Source organism: Solanum pennellii, chromosome 2 (assembly GCF_001406875.1).
Source record: "Solanum pennellii chromosome 2, SPENNV200".
NCBI lineage: Eukaryota > Viridiplantae > Streptophyta > Magnoliopsida > Solanales > Solanaceae > Solanum > Solanum pennellii.
Genome location: NC_028638.1, coordinates 57,438,953 through 57,460,934, shown reverse-complemented (window position 1 = coordinate 57,460,934; position 21,982 = coordinate 57,438,953). Strand labels below are relative to the sequence as shown.

Sequence of the window (21,982 nt, the reverse complement as noted above, 5' to 3'; positions counted from 1 at the left end):
GTTTTGGAAAAAAATGAAAAAATATTTCTGTGTATATTGAAACAAAGTCATATTACCTTTGGTTTTTATTTATTTCCATCAACAAATTTATTTTTTAAAAATATCTTAAAAATCTTCTGCACGTTGGTAAAATAGATCAGCAAGAAGGAATATTCTAACTTTTTGACTTAAGATGGATAAATTTCATTTTGTATTTTTGTTCTCTCATCAAATTCCAGCAAAGATTAATTCATCCATACAAGAATACTTGTATATGAAAGTAAAGTTCATATATTGCAACAAAAACACGATGTTTAGTCGTTACAATATGAGTTGTACAAGGTCAGCAATATTTTAGTTAAGCTACTATGTGGATTACTGGAGTATCTAACAAGGAACTTGTCAAAACCCCAGCAAGCAAACTAAGTTGACCTATGAAGCAGACCTAAACAGACACCTAATTTCACACATTCTTTTACATTTTACACTAGTATCAAGTTACTTAAAGCAAGCACATTTTTGAAACTGTGAAAAGCTAATGCGTTGTTTTAGAACGAGCAGAGGGGATATTCTTCAGCAATTCAACAACTCTTCTCATGGAAGGCCTATTGATAGGCAATGCTGAAGTGCAAAGCAAAGCCACGTCCAAAACATTTTTAATCTCTGCGTAATCGCTTGCAGATGGATTCATTCTCTGGTCAACTAGCTGATTCAAATCAAGAACACCACCTGCACACGTAACAATATGGCCAGTTCCTTCGTCTTTCTTAGACGATGTTGCAACCTCTAACACCCACTTGACAATGTCCTTATCCTCTCCGAAAGAGGAGTCATTAGGCCTTTTACCAATTATTAGTTCCAATAATACCACACCAAAGCTATAAACATCACTCTTCTCAGTGATCTTCAGAGTGTAGGCATATTCTGCAATTGAAACAAAAGGAATTGAGGTTAAGTTTAAACGTGCAGCTGAAAACCATGGATTACACATTTGCCATCCCATGAGATATTTAGCAAACTTTAGCATCTTCCTAATCATTAAGTAGCCAAGATCAACTTAACAAAGTGTTTGCAATTGCAAGAGGAATGTTTTCTAGTATCAAAGGCTATCAAAATTTTTCCATCAAGGACGTGGTTTCTGTATTCTTCTCACTTTTGCAAAGGAAAGGCACACGGGCAGTCGCAGACCGGATAGTGTCAGCTTTACAAAAAAGATGAAATTGTATGTCCAATCAAAGAGGACTTATGGTGGTAAATAGAATTTAAGACATCGATAGATTAGATAAATAAGAAACCATACTTAGGCACATGTCTCTTTCAATCCTATTCTTTTAGATCAATTCTTGAATTACGTTAACTAATGCTAGGTGACAGGACACACATGACCCTCCTATTTTTTATTCTTTCAATCAAATCTTGATTGTGCTAACAAACATTAGGTGACAAAATCATTCAATAATTTCATGTGATCTCAGAATTAAATATTACTACTGGTGTAGAATAAACGGTCATGCAGACTTCAGAAAACGGAGTGCCCAACTATGCTAAGATTTTACTTTGACAAACCCCAAATGAAACTCAGGATTAAATATTTCAGGTAGTCAAAACAAAGCAGTCATGCAGACTTCTAAAATGGGGTGCCCAATCATTCTTTGTTTTTACATCGACTAATCCCCTTGTCAATCATATAATCAAGCATTAGCAAGCAAAAAAACAATATGCAGACTTCGGAACAGTGTCCAAGTTAGAGGAACGAAACTAGATGTTACCATTAAATGGAGATTATCAAGGTTTCCAATCTACTTATAAGTTTGAAACATCTCCTAAAATCATATCTGGCTTCATACAAAAGAATCTCAAATCAAATCAAATCAAATCAAAATTTTAAGATAGTATGTAAAGTTAACCAAAACTTCCACAAAACTATTTTTGGATGTCCTTGATATGCCAAACGCAAGATATTGAATATCTCTTCACAGCAACTTAACAAGAAAGTGAAGCCAACAACTAGGCCACGGTTCCAAACAAGTAGAGGTTAACTTTACGAATTCCTGCTGTCCATACCACTTCATTTATGCCTATTTCGGTTCAATATTTTTTTTTCTTAGATAGTGTCCTTAGCACTATATGTTTTCAACATCTGTTATTGGCAAATAAATTTCTGACAGGATGAAAAATTTCTAACATTCATTGGACATAAAATGAATGGTGAAAAACAATAAGGAATTTAAGCTTACCAGGTGCAATGTAGCCGTAGGAACCAGCAATGTGGGACATGGCTTGATCACTCTCCTCAGCATCCCCTCGCATTGCCTTAGCTAGCCCAAAATCAGCCACTTTGGGCCTGAAATCTTCGTCCAACAAAATGTTATTAGACTTAACATCTCTGTGAACTACTGCTGGCACAGAATCATGGTGCAAATAGGCCAATCCATGAGCTGCTCCAACTGCTATGGCAAATCTCCTCGGCCAATCCAATAACAAGCCACCTTTTTCCCCATGTAATACGTCTCCTAAACTTCCATTCTCCATGTATTCATACACCAATATCCTAAAGTCATTACCAATGCCAGTGTACAATAGTTTCACTATGTTTCCATGCCGGACTCTCCCTAATGTCTCCACCTCTGACCTGAACACCTCCTCGGATTCTCTTTCCCGTTTAGCCGCCCAAAGTTTCTTCACTGCAACCATCTGCCCATTTTTCAATTTGACCCGGTACACCCGACCCGACCCACCAGCTCCAATGAGATTTTTTTCTATCAGTGCATCCAACACGTCTCTCTCTGTGAAACCGACGCGTTGGAATGCAGTAATTCTCCACACACTTTTACGCTTGCTACGGATTGGTAGCAGCTTACTGGCCTTGAGTAAGACACAAACAAGTGACCCAACAAGTATGAAGGCAAAAGCTGATAAAATACACACCAAGTACAAGCTTACACTTTTAGGTCTTCGGCACTGGGGCAGAGGCTTAAGATCTGGACTACAAAGATCCGGATTGCCCAGTAAACCTGAGACGAAAAAATCATTATCAAACCCAAGTGGCACTTTCCCTTCCAGCCTGTTATTCGATACATTGAATCTGTTGAGCTTGAGCTTGCTCAGCTCGGATGGAATTTCACCAGAAAGCAAGTTTGAGGCGAGGTCTAAGTAGGTTAAGACCGGTAACATCCCAAGCTCACCAGGAATTTCACCGGTCAGTTGATTGTCAGCTAAACTCAACTCAGTCAATTCAGTCCAAGAACTAACCGATTTGGGAATTTGACCCCTGATCCTATTTTGTGAAAGATCAAGCTTTTGTAACTTTTTCAATCTTGTGATACAAGAAGGCAACTCCCCTGATAATTGATTCTTGCTAATGTCCATGAACACAACCTCTTCCAAATTGCATATTTCTGCTGGCAATTGACCGGAGAAGTTGTTGCCGGAGATGAGAATTTGTGTCAGGCCTCGAGCATTGGAGATTGAAGCTGGAATTGAACCTTGAAAGTTGTTGTTTCGCAGTTCAAGAAATGTGTATCCATCAAATCCCCAGAAACCAGTTGGTAATTCACCAGAGAATTGATTGTTATAGATACGCACATATGATAGTGAAAAACACTGCCCATAGGATTCTGGGATTGGCCCATTGAACTTATTATCAAACAGGTTCAAAATCCTAAGTTTCTTTCTAGAACATAGGTTGGGAGGTAAAGAACCTTCTAGATTGTTGCCGGAGACATCAAACTCATCTAAATCTGAACTTAAACCAAACTTTTGAGGTAAAGTACCTGAAAATCTGTTGTTAAAAAGCTTTAACTGACTAAGATTTGGGTTAAGAGCTAAATTTTCTGAAATTTCGCCTTCTAATTGGTTATCATTGAGATTTAAAGATTCCAATGGCAAATGGGTAAGGGTTTCAGGTAGTTTCCCGGTGAGATTGTTCTCAGAAGCGTCAAACCTGGAAAGAGAACCAAGACCGGAAAACATGTCCGGCAATTCGCCTGAGAAATGGTTCCCAAAGAGCTCTATTTGTTGTATGGTTTTGAGTTTTCCGAAGCTTTCTGGAATTTTTCCGGAGAGATTGTTGTTTGCCACATCAAAATCCTGAATAGACTTCAGGTCTTTGATAGAATCTGGAAAATTCCCAATAAGGCTCGCAAACCGAGCATAGAAAATTCGAAGCTTACCGAGTCGGCCGATTGAGGAAGGCAATGGACCTGGCTTAAACGGATTTGCAGCAATTTCCAATCTCGTCAACTCGGTAAGATTCGTCAAGAACTCAGGAATTGAACCATTGAGGAGATTGTTAGCTATATTTAGCACTTGTAATTTGGGTAAACGGCCTAAACTCGCCGGGATTTCACCGGAGAAATTGTTTGAATTAGCATCAAGGATGGTCAAGTTATCAAACTTGGTAATAAACTCCGGCAGCCGGCCAACAAAGAAATTTAAAGAAATATTCAATAAGTGTAGATGCGAACAGAGTGACCATGAGTCAGAGGAAATGGACTCACCAAAACTGTTATCACCCAGATTGAGTTCCTGCAGAGTCGAAATCCGGCAGAAATCAGCAGGAAAACGACCTGCGATTCCAAAACTCCCAAAATCAATGGACAGAACCTGACCGGTTCTACGATCACACTTGATCCCGTTCCAGCTGCAAGGCGCATTTGGAGCAGACCCGTTCCAATCAGCAATCAACCCATTCGGGTCATCGAGTTGGGCGGACTTAACCCGGAGTAAAATAGCAATATCCCGAGGCGATGAACTCGCCGGAACAATGAAGAGAAAAAAACTTACGAGTATCAGAAATTGAAGCTTCATATAATCCATTGATGAGTGAATGAATCTCCCCTGCTCCTCAAGTCCTTAAAAAGGCAAGAACCGATTAATCATAAACATGTGTAAATGGAGGTTGAATGTTGGGAAGATAAGAGTTAGAAAGAGGTGGGGGAAATTTATGCATGGATTACAAGTGTAACGGAAGCAGAGCTTAAGGAGAAGAAATAGTACTGAAAGCGTGAAGAGTGTTCACACATTAGATAGAAAAGCTAGTATTGGACTCTAATGGCGACGAACAAGACAAGAGTTACAGTAACTTGAAGCAGAGAGTAATGATAAGGTTTTTGGACTCAAAAATATTAGATGCACTATACTATAAATACAAGGGAATTTCTTCTTTTATTAATATTATTACTCTAATTAATTACAAGTGTTAGAAAGAGGGAATGCAAAATCTTGAATTTGAATTACTTCTTTTATTAATATTAATTTTCTTAAAGTATGAGTCACACTCTTATTTTGACTCAAAAAGAATAAATGGAAATAAGAAATTAAACTTTTATCTTTTATTCTTGGAAAGAAATTAAGGAATAAAAAAGGAGGATGTATCGTCTCAAAATTTGACTATTTTAGTTAGGTTGTATACTTTTTTTATGAATATTAAAATAATTTCAATGTAGCGCGAATAAGGAGAAAATTTAGAAATGTGAATAGAATTTCTTTGGATTCGAAATTTTGAATTTATGGAGACAAGGGTAAGAACTCTTCGACATTACATTACTTGGAATCTAATATTCTATTTTAACTACACAAGTTTTAATTTTTAAAAAAAAACATCTTCTGGAAAAGTTGTCACACTGCTTTTATATATATGAACAAAAATCTTTTGTTATTAACTTATTATTACTATCATTATATCATATTATATAGATCCAAAAAAAAATTACTTTGGAAATCTAAAATATTTGTGTATCAACAATCAAGATAATTTTTACGAAAAAGGGCCTAAAATATTCTTGAAGTATTGGAAATGGTATAAAATTATCCTCCATCCACCTATTGACTTCAAAATACCCTTCCCACCACCTATTGGCTCCAAATACCCTTATCATCCACCTTTGGGTTCAAAATTGACCACTTAATTAACGGTTTTAAATTTAAATTATTTATATATTTTGGAGTCAATAGATAGATGAGAGAACATTTTTGAGCCAAATAAGTGGATTGAGAGTAATTTTGTACCATTTAATAATTTAAGAATATTTTAAACCTTTTTCCGTAAGTTTTATTGTGTACCCTCTTTGGCTTTGTTTTTATTTTCCTGGCAAGTGTTCCCAATTTTAGAAAAATAGTATCCATCAAACTTGATTTTTTTTCATGAATATTTGGACATGGAGCCGTTAATTGCTTAAAAAATTAGCTAATTCTTACATTAGTTATAATGATTATTACTTCATTAAATTACTCTCTATTTCTCTTTGAATATGAAAAAACTCTTTTAGAAAGTAGTATTACTTTCGTTAATTTTAGATTGTCATAATTTAAATTTTTTAGAGTCAAATAATAATAATTTTGACTGAACATTTTATGATATTTTTTCAGTATATTGATATGTCAAAAATTGTAATTTTTATAGTACTTTTAGTATAGTTTTTGAATATCTAAAATTTTTTGTTTAAAATATTGAAAGGAATCTAATTTAACTTGAAAAATTAATCAAATTGACTTTCAAAAAATGTAACAAACAATTAACAAGGATTGTAATATCCATACTTTATTATTAAATTTTTTTTAAAAGGATGTGAGATGTATGTTATTAAAATTCGAATTTCTTGAAATAATCTATTGTTTTAGAAATGAAAAACGATAATTCATTATTAGGACCGTCTTAACCCATCTACCACTAAAGTCATCGCTTGAGGCTCCATTTATTTTGCTGGGGTCATTTTTTAAAATATAATTACTTATATAGGTTATTTTAAAAAAAAATTATATGTAGTAGAGTGTTATGATTTCTAATATAGAAATTGCATATGAGATAAAAATAAATCTAAATTTCGTAAGAAACAATTTGATGAAAATATGAATGATAAAATCACAAAGTCTCTTGAAGAATCTTTTAGAGTTGATTGTTTTATATATAGAGAGGAGATCAAATTATTTTTTGACTTCAAAATAGATTTGAACCAATTGAAGCATATGAAAATATTTTTGCTTTCTTATTTGGTGGTAAAAATTGAGATCCCTAGATATTGAGAATTTGAAAAATATTGTTTTAACCCTAAACTTTCTTTTAACATGTAATAGTCATTTTGATATTGATGGTTCACATTTATTTTTTTAATTAAAAGTTTAAGGAGAAAAATACAAGTAAAAAATAATAATCTAATGAAAATACTCGATCAAATAAAAAGACTTGATTCTCTTCCAAATACACATATTGCTTACAAAATAATGTTAACAGTTCTTGTAATTGCTGCCTCAACCGAAAGAAGTTTTTTTTAAATGAAAATTGATTAAATTTTCTTTAAGATCAATATTGTTTTAAGAGAGATCGAACGAACTAGCTATATTATCATTTGAAAAGGAATAATTAAACCAAATTGATTACTCTCTCCGTTTCAAAAAGAATGATCTCTTTTTATTTTTAGTATATTTCAAAAAGAATGACCTTTTTCTTTTTTTGTAACAACTTTTCACGTGACATGTTTAAGGCTACAAGATCAGAGGCCAATTTTGTACATTTGACTTAACTTTAATTCAGGATCACAAGATTTAAAAGTCTTCTTATACTCTTAAACTAGGTCATTCTTTGTGAAACAGAGGGAGTATAAAATAGTACCGAATGACTTTGCATCTTAAATAGTTAAAAAAAATAGATTTGAAATAAAAGTATATATGATGAAAAAATAATTATTAGAGTCTCTCTCTTAAGTTTCGCTTTAGGCTCCCAATGTTGTTGAGTCGTCCATGTTCATTATGTTCCTTTTTTTATATTTATTTGTTTTATTTTTCAATATTACTGTAGAAATATAACAATTTCCTAAAATTTATAATAAAATATAAGATTTTCCAATAGAGAATAAATCGTTGTTTTCTGGAATAAAAAATTTATATGCTTCATGCCGGCGTCGAATCATAAGCTATAAGAAAGCCATTACAATTGATCGATTATTATTATAGAATTTTGTTTAGACTAATATAGTACTAATTTGGTTCCCATATTTGTATACGTCGATAGATTTAGGAATTTAACCATCACTTCCTAAAACTAGCCGGTTAATAAATGATTTCAAACATTATTCAACTCATATTTTCCCTAGATTGCACTAACTTTACCATTTTGATGACTAGCGTTTAGTAAACAATAATAAAAAAAACAATAATTTGGCATTGACATAATGTTGATGTCATTCTTGCATCATAAATTATCCACAAAGACCACTCATTAAGATTTGAATGGTCAGTGGACAAAGTTAGGAAAAAAAAGTATATAACTAAAATAACTTTAGCAGAAGAAAAAATTTTATTTTATCTAATTTTAAATATTTTTTGTTAAATATATAATTAAATTTTTTCTTTCACTTTATAAAGTGGAACTTTTTCTTTCACTTTACAAAGTGAAACTTTTTTTTATACTTTATAAAGTAGAAGAGAAAATTTTACACTTTATAAAAGAAATATTTTTCACGTTTCACATTTTGAAGAAACTTTTGCTGTGTTGTCATACAATTATATGATTTGACATATCATAAAAACGAAAAAAATGTTACATTATGTATTTTATTTTTTTATTCTGAAAAACCTTCCGATCTCTATTTAAGGACGTTTAAACATAGCTGGTAGCACCTACAACATAAAGTCTTCTATTTTGTTCATTTCAATCTCAAAAATAATGTCTTCTACACCTAAAGTTAAAGTTTCAATTTATTGGGATGACGAAATTATACATGGACGGAAATACCGTTTATTATAATTGTCCTCCCAAACACAATACTAAATATCCAATTAATTTTTTACAAGGCATACCGTTTAAAGTTCCAATTTTTAATAAAGTGGAAGAAACTTTATAAAGTGTAAACAAAAAGTTCCGTTTTATATTAAAAATACACGTTATGACACCAATGAAAAATATTTAGAAAATTGGATAAAGTGAAACTTTTTCTTCCAGTAAGCTTATTTTAGTTACATACTAAAATAGTGACTTATTTTGGTTACTTTTATATTTTTATAGCTTATTTAGGTTCCGAATTCGAAAAAAGATGATTGTTAGTTAAAACCTATTTTAACTTACTTTTTGATTTCTAAATTATTCCATAAATATAAAAATAATTTAAAATAAGTCAAAAGTAATTCAAAATAAATTAAAAAGTATTTGATAAAATTAAAAATAACCTAAAATAAATTCAAAATAATTTAAAATAAATTTAAAATATAAAATAAATCTCTCCCACTTTATTTTTAGATTTAAAAATCATCTAAACTTAACTTTTTATTTTCATTTTAAAAAACTATTTTTAAGTTAATTCACCCGCTCTAAAGCTTTTATTAGGGAAAAGGGTCTGATATACCCCTCAACTTTGTCATTTAGAGCTGATATACCCCTCGTTATAAAAGTGACTCATATATACCCCTACTTGTAAACAAATGACTCACATATACCCTTTTTCTCTAACGGAAATGAAAAAAATAATAATTTTAATCTAAATTTTTATTATTTTTTTCTAAAAAGTATAATCCCATATGAGTAAATTTAATCCTCGTCAAATATATTTTTTTGACTTTTTTTTTGTTTCAATGACTAATTTATAATTATTATTTTGATAATCAAATTTATTTATGTTTCACTAATATTCTTGTAAAACTTATTGTAGATGACCAAATTTTTTCTTCGAATACGAAATTAAATTACAATACACACAAAAAAATAGTTTAAATTTTTTTCTTTAAACTAAGGAATGAAAGAAAAAAACAAAATAAGAATAAGAAACTCAAATCTCTATATATATATATAAATGAGGATCATAGAGGAGATGATGTGACACCTCTCTATGACCTCCATTCATTTTTTTTTATTTTTCTTCTTTTAGTTGACATTTTTTCTTATTTTTTTCAATTAGTTTTTTCTTATAAACTTATACCTCTTTAATTATATAAATTCTATTCTTAAATTAGTATTAATAATTTTCATAACCCTCAAACCTTTTATATTCATAACCTCTTAAACCTTTCATATTCATAACTTCTAATTATTTAATGTGAAATGTTACATTAACACTATAAAATCACACTAAAATTGTGTATTATTTTGTAGTCATCTTTGGGTAGAGAATTAGTGGAAGAAATGTACAATATTTGTAAGCTTTGAGGTACATTATTTTTTCAAATATTATTTCATATATTACTTTTAATTAGCAAGTAAGACTAATATGTCATCATATTTTTATTTCTTCTAGATAAATTATTTTGTTTTGTTATCTTTGAGATTTATTTTATGACTAATAATGTATTTGTTATTATTTTTCTTGACTCTTGTATATAGGATGAAATGATAACATCAAGCGATGAAGATTAGTGGATTTTGAGTTATACATATTGATTATTTGTCCAAAATGATTATGTAGGAGAATTTATGATAAAATGTAATTTTCCCTTATTCTTTATGAGATATAATATTTTATTTTGTTAACTTTGAGTGCATTTTAGGACTAATAATTTATTTGTTATTATTTTTCTTGACTCTTGTATATAGGATGAAATGAATACATTCAGAGATGGAGATTAATGGATTTTGAGCTATATAGTAATTATTCTTTATTTTTTTAGGTCCTTAAGAAGTAATGTTTCTATTATATTATTTCCTTTTGAATTATTTATGTTTTGTCAAAAATGATTATATGTGTTTAAATGTAATTTTCTCCTTAATTTGAGTTTACAAGGAAAAATAATTTGATATGTCTAATATAATTACAACTCTTTCTTTATTGAATCATACATTGAATATTATTTGTTTATGTTCATGAAGATAGAAATCCTGAGTTTTTTAAAAAAAAAACATCTAATTTATTCTCCTTAGACCTCTATATGATTCATAGATAATTTAACTATATATAATGATAACACTCTTCAAAAATAATTATTTGTTTAGGTAAATTCATGTCACATTTTTTTATTGATAATATTAATTTATTGTGTTTGTGACTTATAATATTTTAAAACATAGAAGTAGAAATCGTATGCTACTTAAAAAGATATGTGCATATACTTTCATAATCCGGTGAAACAATTTTTATTAACAAAAATGATAGAACATAAGAATGTAAAGTTAATTTATTATTTTTAAAATACACATGGTTTTATTAAAAATAAATTATTTATTAATATGTAAAATTACAATTCTTAAGTTTTTTATTTTTGTTGTTTTTCTTAGAATATTTCAAGTTGTTTATTAATAAGTCTTTATATTTTCATGTTTGTTATTTTTCGGAAGTTCTAAAGTTATTTCAAAATTACTATTAATTTATAATTTTAAAAATTCTTAGTTGGTTTCCTACCTTTTTATTTACTTATAATAAATATTTGTCTCAATAACTCTAATTTGTTTGTTTTTTATTTTCTATAATTAATGTTCTTTATTAGTGTAATAATGTACAAATATTACTCTTATTATATTACAAAAGTTCAAAGTCATATTGTTAATCCTCTTAATTACTGTGATTTTTTATTCTTAGGAATTTATTATGTTAAATGTAATATTTATTTAAAATGTGAAATATATTTTTTAATATTTTGTGTTTAAGCCAGACAAAATTAAAAGAAATAGGAATTGTGTATGTCATTTTCTTGAATCTTTTTTTCGTAGTTAATTCTCTCTTTTGTTCTTTATGTTATTTTTAAATTTTATATTTTTTCCCAATATAAGTTGTCCCAAAAATAATTGCATATCTAAACCTAAGTATAATGATAATAATAATAATAATAATAATAATAATAATAATAAGTATGAAATTTAACTAATTAAGATTTTTAAACTTTTCTTTATTTAAAAATTAATTATTAAATTTTTTTAATACAAATATTAAATTAATCTAATATTGTACAATAAAAATAATTAAAACGTGTGATGATTGGGTCATGACGAGGACAAGTAATAGTAATTGTGGATAATGATTTATAATAGTATTGGCTAACTATATAGTCATGAATACTAACTGTTAATAGCAATTCGAGTTATATATTGCCGAAAAATTATACTAAGAATATAATTTATAAAATTACAAATAAGCATAAAAGAACGATTAGATTTAAAATTTACATAAATATATATAAATTATACTAAGAAAATCTCAAATAAAAAGGAAAAAAATGATCACAAGTTTACATTTAAGTAGTTCTAATATTACCCAATTCTTATTACCTTCCATTTTTCTCTATAAAATTTATTTTTAATATTTAATTTTTCGAAGTTCACATATATTAATTTCTTAACAAATTTCATATTTAATCTAAATATTTTTCATAGTTTCTCTTCTATAACAAAAAATTCTTTTTTATTAAAGTAATTATTGATATTAATATGTAATTTTATTTTAATCTTTTTTATAACCGCGCGAAGCGCGGCTAAATACACTAGTAATTATAATAAAAAAAGTCAAAAAATAATTTATGTATGAAAAAAATTAAAATATACCTTGAACTTTGATTAAAGAATCATATATACCCCTAAATAATTTTTAAAAAAAATTAGAAGTAACAAATATAAATTTAAAACTAATTTTTTAACTTCCGTTAAATGAAGGGTATATGTGAGTCATTTTGTAACGGCATGGGTATATGTGAGCCGTTTGTATAACGGTAAGGGCATATATGAGCTACTTTTATAACGAAGGATATATCAGCTCTAAATGACAAAGTTGAGGAGTATATCAGACCCTTTTCTCGCTTTTATTATGTAGGATCGAGAAAAAGACAGAATCACATAAGTCAAAGTTATATTAAAACGCTTACAATTTGTTTTTAATTTCATTTTTTTACTATTGAAGTAGTTGTTAAATTTGAGATATACATTTAAATATAAATATTATTTTATACAGCTTTTACAAAAAAAAAATACAACCAATTAATAAATATTTGAAATTTATAATCTTGCCAATTAAATATATTGTAATTGCATAAAATGGACATGTCAGTTGACATTTAGTATGAAAAAATTATATAAATACATAATTTATAATTTCTAAAAAAAATTATCATTTTTAAAAATTATAAAAATCTCCTTTTGGATATATTCATATCCCCTCTGAACTATTTGTCTATCCTCGGATATATCCCGTCCCTTCGAATTTATCTCTATCCCTTTTTCAAATATATCATTTTTATTATATAATGAATACATTTATATACTTCTTCGGATCATCTTTATCCTCTTTCGAATACATCTCTCTTGTTAAATAATATATCATTTGTAGCATATCAGACAACTAATAAATATATTTGAAATAAATATAACTTCTGAAATTTCTGTAAATAATTTTTATTTCGAAATAAGATGTAATCAGCGCAAATGTATTGGATTCCTGTAACTTATACTTCATATTAACCATTAACGACGCTGCAGTTGAATATAATATTTGGTTTGTATTTAAAAAAAAGCATACGTGGAAGTGCAAGGAACGTGATGCTATCTTATAAGTCTCGTGGTACTTGTGATATTCACATCTCATAATAATTGCTGTGTGCTTTGATATTTGAGACATATTTTAATTGGGCAGACATTGTGACGAAAAGCAAATGTTCTCTACAATTATATACGATTTTTGACTCCATGACTATAGCAAATTTATCTCATTTTTCACTAAAAGGTAAATTAAAAAATAGTTTCAAACTTTTTAGAGATACATATTTCAAACTTATTGTTTTTTTTAAGACTTTTCGAAATTATAATTAAAATAGATGAAGTTGGGAAAATCTTTTCTGAGAGATCTTAACTAAAAATAAATCCTGATTTCGAGCTGTAATAAGTTATTGTATCATATTATATTTCTCAATTTAATAAAAGAACTTCGATTAAAGTATTGTACTAACTAATTGAGAAGTGAGAAGAATTTATGGAAAACATTATCCAGGAATGGGTTTCAAGAGCCAAAGTCTTAAAAGTTGTGTGAAATACTTTATTCTTCAGTTGTTGTGTGACAAATACTATTATATTATTATTATACAAAGTGAAATTAAGGTATTTTGGAAAAGACAAAACAACTAAACGTCGCCGTGACGAGTAAGTTGATTAGTACAAATATTTAATATATAGGCTTTAATTTACTTATGATTTAGCATAGGCCTTATAGGGTTTAGAAAATGTTAGCGTGAAAGTGGGAGTTCTAATTATGCCTACTTTCAGTGAATGATACTGTCAATTTTTTTCCCTTTAAAAATATTAATTAAAAATCATTTTACAAAAAAAAATCAATTTTTTTTGGTAAACAAAACGATAAAAATAATTAATAGTATCTTAATTTATTAAAAATATATTTAATAAACACAATAATTAAAATAAATAGAGGAAATATTAAAAAGGGGAAGACGTTCATCGAGAGTATCTAATGTTTTTTTAATTCATTTGCACGTGTCAATAGTTTCGATTAGCAAGATTTATATTCCTTTGGAGAGAAGCAGTCATTTGAATTATTTGAACACTTATGTATAGAAAAAAAACATTTATCAGCTCTAAAACTACATCGAACTATATGAACACTTGCATTTATCTGTCTATTAATTTGTAACATAATTTTTAATTTGGTTTGTGGGCCTGACTAAGCTTAGGAACAAGTTCTTGTTAAGCTAAGTGAACAAGTATAAAACGGCGTTTAATTTGACCTAAAAATTAATTAAATATATTTGTAAACAGTCACGGATCAGATGAATGTTATGGATTAAGCACCCATTGCTTTTTGCAATAAACACAAATATTTGTTTGTAATACATAATAATTCATTCAAGTGTATTAACTAAACACTCACTTTATATAACAATTATCAAACCAAAACTTGAGCACCCATGAAATAAAATTTCTAGATCTACCATTGTTTGTAAGTCAATTTTTACTTGAGAGTATGTTTGGATTGACTTAAAAGTTGGTCAAATCTATTTGTAAGTCAATTTTTAACTTCGAGAAATCTTTGACAAATATAATAAATAACTTAAAATAAGTAAGCAAATGTTTGACAAGATAAAAATGACTTAAAATAAGTCAAAAACCAGAAGTAGGTATTGTCTTACTTTTTATTTTTTGACATATAAATTATTTCAGTATGACTTTATTTTTAGCTTAAAAGCTGCTACTTTTTAACCCAATCCGAGCTCTAAATTGAGTGACTTTCTAAATATTCAAAGTTGAGTGATCATTTGAGATATTATCTTTTTTTAATTGTTTTATATTTAATTTAACATACTTAATGATGAATTATAAATAAAATAATATTCTACCAAAACTTAAATAAAATAATAATTTTACTATATCAACAACTAAATACAATTAATTAAATATTTTGAAAATGATTATAGTTAATCATAATAATAAATTAAATGATGAATTATCTCTTAATTTTAAAAAATTAAATAAATTATTATTTTTAATATAATGCACAAATAAAAAAGAATAAGAGTAAATTGACAATTCGCATGGACATATTTCAACAATCACAAAAAGGGAAAGAAGGGATTGGTAGCTCAAAAGGGAAGTGATAATTAAAACTTAGAAGTAAGTAGTTGAACTAACAATGACCCCTTAATCCTTACAGGGGCTGCTAATCTATCTGTCTAATTTTGTTGCCACACAAGTCAATGATGAATGATCATCTACAAGTATTCTATAGTATACTTTAGTCACATGCTATAACATATTATATACCCTACGACTAATACTGAACTTACAATAATCAAAACAAAAACCAGTACTCACAAAAATATTATTTCACTCATTTTTTTTCAATTGTTTATGGGCCATTTTATGGACCCCTGGCTATGTAGGTAGTAAATCTTAAGTCACCTAGCTACTGGTCCTTTAAATTTAACAGTGGTATTGTTCTTTAGGAAAAGGTCTGATATACCCCTCAGCTTTGTCATTTAGAGCTGATATACCCTTGTTATGAAAGTGGCTCATATATACCCTTATTTGTAAACAAATGGCTCACATATACCTTTTTCCTCTAACGAAAATGAAAAATAATAATTTTAATCTAAATTTAATCCTCATCAAACATATTTTTTTGACCTTTTTTGGTTTCAATGACTAATTTATAATTATTATTTTAATAATCAAATTTATTTATGTTTCACTAATATTCTTGTAAAACTTATTGTAGATGACCAAATTTTTTCTTCGAATACGAAATTAAATTACAATACACATAAAAAAAATAATTTAATTTTTTTTTCTTTAAACTAAGGAATGAAAGACAAAAACAAAATAAGAATAAAAAACTCAAATAATTATAATAAAAGAAGTCAAAAATAATTTATGTATGAAAAAAATTAAAATATACCTTGAACTTTGATAGAAGAATCATATATACCCCTAAATAATTTTTTAAAAAAATTAGAAGTAACAAATATAAATTTAAAACTAATTTTTTAACTTCCGTTAAATGAAGGGTATATGTGAGTCATTTTGTAACGGTAGGGGTATATGTGAGCCGTTTGTATAACGGTAAGGGCATATATGAGACACTTTTATAACGAGGGGTATATCAGCTCCAAATGACAAATATGAGGGGTATATCAGACCATTTTCCCTTGTTCTTTTGACTAGAGAAAAGCACAAAAAAAGTTTTATTTTTTCTTTTTTGAGTTCGCGTCTGTACGATAAAGAAAACGTAAATTTTTTATATAGTTTTGAATAATCTTTTTTAATGAGCTAACTTTTGAAATTAAGTTAAATCAAATATCTATTTAACGTACTTGGTTTGATTAGAAAATAAGGGGGGAAAAAGAAAATTCTTGTTTTCTCTTTTAGTAACAAATAAATTTTAATTCGTAAGAAACAAATCTTTCTATTAGCTTATCTTATTCTTTTTAAATAATTAACACAAAATAAGGTGATAAATCGATTTTTAAAAAAAATCTTTCTCCATTGCCTTTAGCTTGAAAATGTAAATATTGGTTTCTCTTTCTCAGCTTAAGGAAAAGGAGAAGAAAAAAAATTGTACGTTTAATGTGTCCCTACTTTCCAAGCGCATTATAATGGCAATAAAATCTTTGCAAAATTCTCAATAATGAAGTGTAACAAAAGGTGAATGTGCTTTTGATTAACCATTCGTAATATGCATAAGTGACATGCTTAAAGTACTTTAAAACAAAGACTAATTAGCTGTGACTTTTTATAAACAAACAAAAATATCCAAATGGAGAATAATTATTTCATCAATTTACTTTGCATAAAGATTCATATTATAGTCAAATAACTTTGAATAAAAAATAATTAAATCGATGCATCAGACATGACCCTTGGCCCATAATATCACATCAGCAGTCAATGTTGACTTATAATGAGCTCCATAATGCCTCATCTTTTTACTCTTCTCTTGTAGTTTAGTACCTATGACAACGGGAATGATCTCTGAGGGCGTTCATTCGAACTTTTTTCTACAAATAAAATTTTGATTATATATATAATGTATTTTACTTTTATTAATTTATATTTTTAGATTTTGAATTTCTAAATATAAAATTAGATATTGATTTAGAGATTTAGGAATTTAAAATTTATCTTGAGACTTTCAGATTTAAATTATTAATATCATATTTTTATTTTTCAAACCAAAATATTGAATTCGCTACTGATGGGAACGTTGGAGCTGGTTTGGGAATTTTCGGACAAAATTGAAGAAAAAAATTTCTGTTTGGATGTGAGCTATAACACTATAACCAAGAGCAGCTCAAGCATATTAGTGGACTAAGGCAAAAATCAAACGGGGCTTTAAACATGAATTGTCAGTAATATTTATGTAATTGATTTCTCTTAGTTTTCAATTGATAATATAACCATTCTTATTTTAAATTATTTTTCATGAGATATAGTACTCCAAATATGTCAATTTTGTTCTAATAATTCCTTCATTTTCATGAAAATACTTTTTCTACAAATAGTATTCAATATTTGTCAAAAAATAATAATTTTATAACTTATTATTAGTAAAACTGAGGCCCCTTAAATTTGAAAGCCTAAGGCACATGTCTTTTTTTAACACTGTCGAGTCACTCCTGACTATAACGTTGAATTATTTTCTTTTCGTCAAAAAGAAAGCAATATCTTAGTTTACTCTGAATTGACTTGTAAGTAGTAACTAAATGACACAATATAGTAACTTGTTTTTCCTATTATGAAACTATTTTCTAAAATAATAAAAATCTGCTGTTGATCCCGTATACTCGAGCCCAATACAAGTATCCCAGATTGGGGCCCAAACAAAATGAAAAACAAGACTTTATAACCATACAGGCACTCCTGGATAACATTTCCTATTGGACCAATCTGGGTGAGGGTCATTTGCAATTTTGTCTCTATATTGGGCCGGTCTAATCATAAATATCTTTTTTCAGATGTTTATATTCGGCCGAACTCATAAAAATATTTCTAAATTTATTGAGTATTTCCCTTCAGATATTTTGACTATGTCATTTTACTATTGAGTCATTGAACCACACCTAATTTGTTCCTTTTGAACATTTGTTGACTGATTTTAATATATTTTTTTATTGTAATTGTCTTCAATAGTGTTCATATTGTAATGATTCTGATTGAAGGAATAAAGACAAATGTATGTTAGTCTTATTTGTTTTCTAATATGTTCAAATGACTTGAAGTAAAAATACAATTATTCTCGAACGTTTTTAATATCAATTGTGTACCCTCTATCGATATCCCTCACAAAATCTGGTTCACATCAACCAACGATGTTTGAAAAGAATAAATTAAAGGTGATTCAATGATTCAATAGGAAAATAGCATAGTTGATGTAGGGAAAAAATTCAACAAGTTTAAGAATCTGTTTATGTATTTGACCTTTATATTTTTATATGGGCAACTTTCACATATATCAAAACACAAAATTCATATTAGTATGTTAATAGCAAAGTTTGCATAATTGTGCTCCATAGAAACATATATATGTATAATTCGCTATACATATACAATTGAAGCAAATTGTATAAAACGAGAAAGAGAAAAATTATCTACAATTTGAATTTGCATAAAATGAGAAAGAGAGAAAGGCAAAAGAGACTTGAGCAGGCAAATATTTGTATTGTATAATTATAAGTGTATAAGATGGTTATATACAATTTGAATTTGTAATAAAATGAGAAAGCGAGAAAGGCAAAAGAGAATTGGGCAAGGAATATACAATTGAATCGAATTGTATAAAACGAGAAAGAGAGAAATTATGTACAATTTGAATTTGTATAAAACGAGAAAGAGAGAAAGACAAAAGAAATTGGGCAGAGGAATATTTTTATTGTATAATTATAAGTGTATAGGACAAAAATATATGTATTAGCATGTGTAAATACAATTTCCTCTCGCTTTATACAAACATAAACGCAATTTATACATTTTGTTTCTGTTTGTATAAGCGAGAGGGGCGAGCGAGATCTGGGAGAGAGGAGAGAGGGGAACGAAATATATATATATTTATACAATTTCCTCACACTTTATACAAACACAAACGCATTTTATACATTTGTGTTTGAATAAAAAGCGAGAGAAGCGAGCGAAACTGCCACCAAACGAGAGAGGCGAGCGAGATTCCACCAAGAAGAGTGGCAAAAATAGCTATAGTCTGCTATAGGGTACAATTAAATCAAAGTATATTTATAACATTTAATTTGAATTAATAGTTTGTTATTATATATTATTTTCCCTTTTTATATCATACTATCGCACAAATTATGTTTAACATCATAAAAGAGCGAGTAATTTTCCTAGATAGTCACCATATTTGAGAAATTATCTAGGAATATCACTTATGTTTGTTTTAGGACTACAATATCACCAAACTTTAACTATTTTTCTCAAAATATACTTGACACAAAAAAATACATTATTTCTCTCCTATTAGGATGTCATGTCACATTTTTAAACTTATTATTAATATTTTTCTAATTCTTTTAAAGAATCGGAGGAACCCACATATTTTGTTGAAGAACCGGAGGAGCTCATATTACAATTCTTAATGGAATTTGTTTATTGGGTATAATATGTGAGTTTGTCTAATTTTTTTTTTTTAAAAAATCTATCTATATATAATAGGAGATGTAAAAAGTATCACATGTCAGCACCACAAATATTCAAGAATTTTAAGTTTTCAAAAAGCATTTTAAATATGCTCCAAAAATACAATTAAAAAAATAGAAATTTTAATATAGCTATTTTAAATAGAAAATAAAAGTTCTTTTGTTAAAAAAAACTGTAACGACAAAAAATAGATGACTTTTAAATACCTCTTTCAATTTTAAAGGAAAAAAATGAAATTGAACTATTTTTTTTTTTTATAAAAACAGTAACGGCTATTACAGGAAAAAAGCTGAAAGATCTTTAAATGCTTCAAGTTTCAATTTTTACTGTTAAAGAATGAAAACTGAAAATTGAATTAATTTATAAAAAAAACTGTAATGATGTCTATTTATATTTATCACACTTTCGGTGATTTTAGGAAATGCTCCAACAAAATGGAATGTAGAAATATCTATCTAAATAGGAGAAGAAAATTTGCACCTTAAAAAAACTGTAATTATTATTTCAAAAATTAGTTTAAACTTATAGTAAAAAATAATAATTATCATTAAAAAATTAAAAAACTTATTTTTTTAAAAAATAGTTAAAACAGTCCATTAATAGTTAGTTGTAAAATGGGATACTTTTTTTTTCTCATTCATTTTAAAAATTTATCTTTATATATCTAAACAATAAAACATTTTCAAAAAACATAAATAGAAAATAATATTTTTTTTAAAAAAACATATTGCAACCTAACATTTAAATAGGTTTAAAGCATATTATTTTTAATAATAAAAAATAAATAATGTGACATGACATCCTAATAGGAGAGAGATAATGTATTTTTTATGTCAAGTATAGTTTGAAGAAAATAGGTAAAATTGGGATAAAGATCAGTCAAGTATAATTATGCCAAATAATGTTCAATGACTCCATAGATTCATGACATGTGTACTATATGATAATTTATGGTTGATATTCATTTAAATTATATACTCATCTTGATAATAAATTTAAATTATATACTCACCGAAACTAATATTTTCAAGGAGAAAAAAAATTAAAATTGGCGTGTATGCGGATCTAGAGTTGACGATAAGACTCAATTTGATAATGCAAATACTTTCAATCAGGTATATTAAATTTTCTTTTTCAATCTTAATTTTTTTTCAAAAAAAAATATTGGCTTGGGTATACAATAAATTGTTTTATTCGATTGTTTTAAAAAATAAAAAATGATTAACAACTTTGTTGTTTTTATTATTAAAATGAGTATATAATTTAAGTTAATCCTAATCATAAATAATGATATAATACACATGTCATAAATTTATAAGGTCATTAAACATTACCTGATCTAATTATACTTGACTGGATCTTTATCAATAAAATTAGATAATATTATAGTCCTTAAACAAACGTAAAATGATATTTCTAATTAATTTTTCAAACATAAATAACTATCTAGGAAAATTACTCTAAAAGAGCTTGCGACCGGTGAAGGGTCAGTGTTGAGTTGCTACTTAAGGATAGAAATTAAAGACCAACTTATTTAAAAAGGAAAACAGTACAATAAACGTTCGGTGAGTCCTTTTTTTTTTTAATCTCGATATTGGGTAAAAACAAACCAAGTTTTTTTACTTTTTCTCGATTTGACTCAGATTATTGATTTATTGTGCATTATCTAATTTCTTAGTCTTGTGGGACAAATATAATTTTAGCCAACATTAAACTTGTACTATTACTAAAAATCTGCAGATATAAGAAAACCTTGGCAAGTAGCTTATACTTTCGGCGATTCACCAAACTCACCACTTTAGGGACAAGTATATATTCATGTTTCATCTTCCATCGCTACAAATAATTAATTATGAGACAGTCATTACCTAAACCAACCATAAGCATATATAAAAGCATTCTTTAATTGATCATTTTATAAAATTGATTTTTGTAAAGAAAAGTCAT

The 21,982-nt window shown here is 27.7% G+C and overlaps 1 protein-coding gene across 1 annotated transcript; it reads right to left on the bottom strand.

The window, feature by feature from the left end:
• Nucleotides 1–250: 250 nt before the first annotated feature.
• LOC107011875 (LRR receptor-like serine/threonine-protein kinase HSL2) lies at nt 251–5,111 on the bottom strand. Its single transcript, XM_015211549.2, has 2 exons — nt 2,217–5,111; nt 251–903 (listed from the first exon to the last, which is right to left on the bottom strand). Exons 1-2 carry the CDS (start codon nt 4,795–4,797, stop codon nt 515–517), a joined length of 2,970 nt encoding a protein of 989 aa, XP_015067035.1. The 5' UTR covers nt 4,798–5,111; the 3' UTR covers nt 251–514.
• Nucleotides 5,112–21,982: the final 16,871 nt, after the last annotated feature.